Source organism: Biomphalaria glabrata, chromosome 11, assembly GCF_947242115.1.
Source record: "Biomphalaria glabrata chromosome 11, xgBioGlab47.1, whole genome shotgun sequence".
Lineage (NCBI taxonomy): Eukaryota > Metazoa > Mollusca > Gastropoda > Planorbidae > Biomphalaria > Biomphalaria glabrata.
The window spans coordinates 36,935,694-36,938,379 of record NC_074721.1 but is presented as its reverse complement, the minus strand read 5'-3'; the positions used below and the strand labels follow the sequence as shown (position 1 = coordinate 36,938,379).

The following is a 2,686-nucleotide window of genomic DNA, read 5'->3' as shown; positions in this document are numbered from 1 at the left end:
CTAAAAAGATACACCTAATGATCAAAGTCTGCTGAAATATAACGGGCTTAACTGGGCTTGTTTAACTCTTTTTGACTGCCACAGGAATATAAGCATCAACAGTATCCGACTCTCTAAGGGGCTACTCCCTTCAGTTGGGGTCCATGTCCATCCTGCCCCTGCCATTTTGTTGTTCTAGTTGTTCTCATACACTCCATATTTTCTTTTTCTCTTCCCCATGTGTGTTCCAGGGCAGAGCCGCCGCTGCTTATTGTTTGTCTTACAGTTCGCTACTCAACATTTGAACCTATTGACAGAAGTATAATCCTTTCAGAAGCTAAGTGTAAGCCGTATCACATTGTAAAATTAAAATCATAGCCTACCTTATCTTCACACATATCAGCTCAACACCCTCGACACGCCTCAAATAGAGTCAGAATGAAACTGAAAATTCGTTGACTGGATTTGAAAAAAAAAAGTTGAATTGAGTTGTCAATGAGCCCTCATCACTAATAAGCCTCTAGTTCAATACTTAATTACACTTAAGGTTTCAGTGCCTACTCATGTTTTCATTCGTAACTAAAAAAAAAACAACAACTTTCGGCATGGCCTAATGTCTTAACCAACTGATGCTGAAATTGAATAACGAAGAGTTGCATTTAACGGTTAATTCAATAATTATAACGCATTTAATTAGCATTTTCTCTCACAAAGCCCCGACGTTTCAGACCTAACCTGTATTTGCTTTACAAGTTTACTGCGTCGTATAATTTATGCAAAAAACGATGCGACTTCAAGAAACTAGACCATCAGTGCAATATGGTGCCTTTCATGGGAAAGTTGGTATTGTAAGGTTAAAATACTACGGGCTAATGTATAGAATTTTAAAAAACAATTAGTCACATGTAAGTAACTTCAAGAGAATACTATAAAAACTGTGTTATTGGATACATTTATATCACCTCCAAATCTGCTTCCATAAGTTAGTGTCCGGAAATCGAGAATGGTTAGCATAAACCTCTTGATCTTGTTGTGTGGCTTGCTATGTATAAGTTGTAATGGTAGGTCTTTCTTCTTTGCATTATTAACTCTTTCTCTCCGTAATTATTTACCACATTCTGGTGGAATCAACGCTGGTATCGCCAGTTAGGAGAGAAAGAGTTAATGTTGCAATGTAATTTTAGAACTAAATAAAGTGAAATGTAAATAAGTATGCCTTTGGGTAGTGTTACCACATAAACCAAAACACGCCAAGGATGATTGATTGAATTTCGATAACGAAGACAAACTGGTTAGAAACTGAACGTAACGAACATTCAATTCTGCTGTTTTAACACTTTGTCTCCTAACCGACGATACCAGCGTTGATTCCACCACAATGTGATAAATAATTACGGAGATAAAGAGTTAAAACAGGCAAAAAAAATTATATCTTTTCTTTTTAAAAAGTGCATGTACACACTAATTAACAATCATGTCGTCGATATGCGTAAGACGCAATTATCTTCACTATTGAGGTAGCGTCTGTAATCAATAAGATAAGATTAAAATACATTTATGTTAATTATAATACTAAAGCTGAGTTTGCTCTATAACATTTGTTGCAAGTTTTGGCTTGTAAAATTACCTATTCATCCTAAAATGTCTGTTTCAGCTGATTCAAATTCGCTTTGCAAAAGTAACCGTCCCGAGCTTGATCTGCAATCCGTCATCGACAGTCTCATCCAGCAACAGAGAAAGCTCTGCACGTATCAGTGTCTGACGAACGAAGAGAAGAACAGTGTCAAAGCTCTGAAGAATCAAGTAGAGAATGTCACTAATCTCTTATTTCATCCTCCACTGATCTATAACAACAAGAAGTACGTCATCTCCAAGTTTCCTTACCAAAGTTCTGATGAAGCCATGACATACTGCACAGCTTTTGGCGGCTACCTGGCAGAAGTTAATGACAACAAAGAGTACACGGCCTTGCAAAATTTTGTTCTAAATACACCGGCAGTAGACATTGTGCTCATCGCTGGGTCTGACGCCATAGCAGAAGGAACCTGGAGGTTTCAGAGAACTGGTGGGCCAGTGCCAATTTTAGATTGGATTCCAGGACAGCCTGATAATTTGGGAGAGGAAGATTGCTTGAATTTGTGGAAAAACTACGGCGGTAAGATGAATGACCTACCCTGTGGTTTCAGGAGTTCTGAAGACAGGTTTATGTGTGAGCTACCTAAATAGCTTATACGCACGCTTTGTTGTGAGCTATATGATTAATAAAATATTCATGGCAATACTTATGTTTTCTTGTTTCTCTTTCTTAGGTTATATTTTATAATTTTTATAGTTATTTTTTGTTAACATTTAAACTTAACTGGAATATGTAATATGTAGTAAATTATAGACCACTTGTATTTCTGGGTTCAAAAAGAAAATAAAAATATATACATACTTTGTTGTTAATGAACATAAATTGTTCTTTTTATTGGTAGTATGTAAATACACTCATCTAACAATTAATTAGTCTCTACTATCAATCAATAAATACATCTTTGTATATGCTATAGAAGGGTCCTAGGCATAACTTTCAAAGACCGCATCACAAACCAAGAGATTAGAGACAGGGTTACTGCAGCGATCGGACCCCCATGATGACCTGCAAACTATTGTAATGAAACGCAATCTTAAAATATATGGCCATATTACAAGATCCACAAGGCTC

At 36.4% G+C, this 2,686-nt stretch overlaps 1 protein-coding gene across 1 annotated transcript; it reads left to right on the top strand.

Annotated features, from left to right (window-relative positions):
* Window positions 1-929: 929 nt before the first annotated feature.
* LOC106054921 (mannose-binding protein C-like) lies at window positions 930-2,260 on the top strand. The gene is made up of 2 exons (XM_056004382.1): window positions 930-1,040; window positions 1,634-2,260. Exons 1-2 carry the CDS (start codon window positions 983-985, stop codon window positions 2,203-2,205), a joined length of 630 nt encoding a protein of 209 aa, XP_055860357.1. The 5' UTR covers window positions 930-982; the 3' UTR covers window positions 2,206-2,260.
* Window positions 2,261-2,686: the final 426 nt, after the last annotated feature.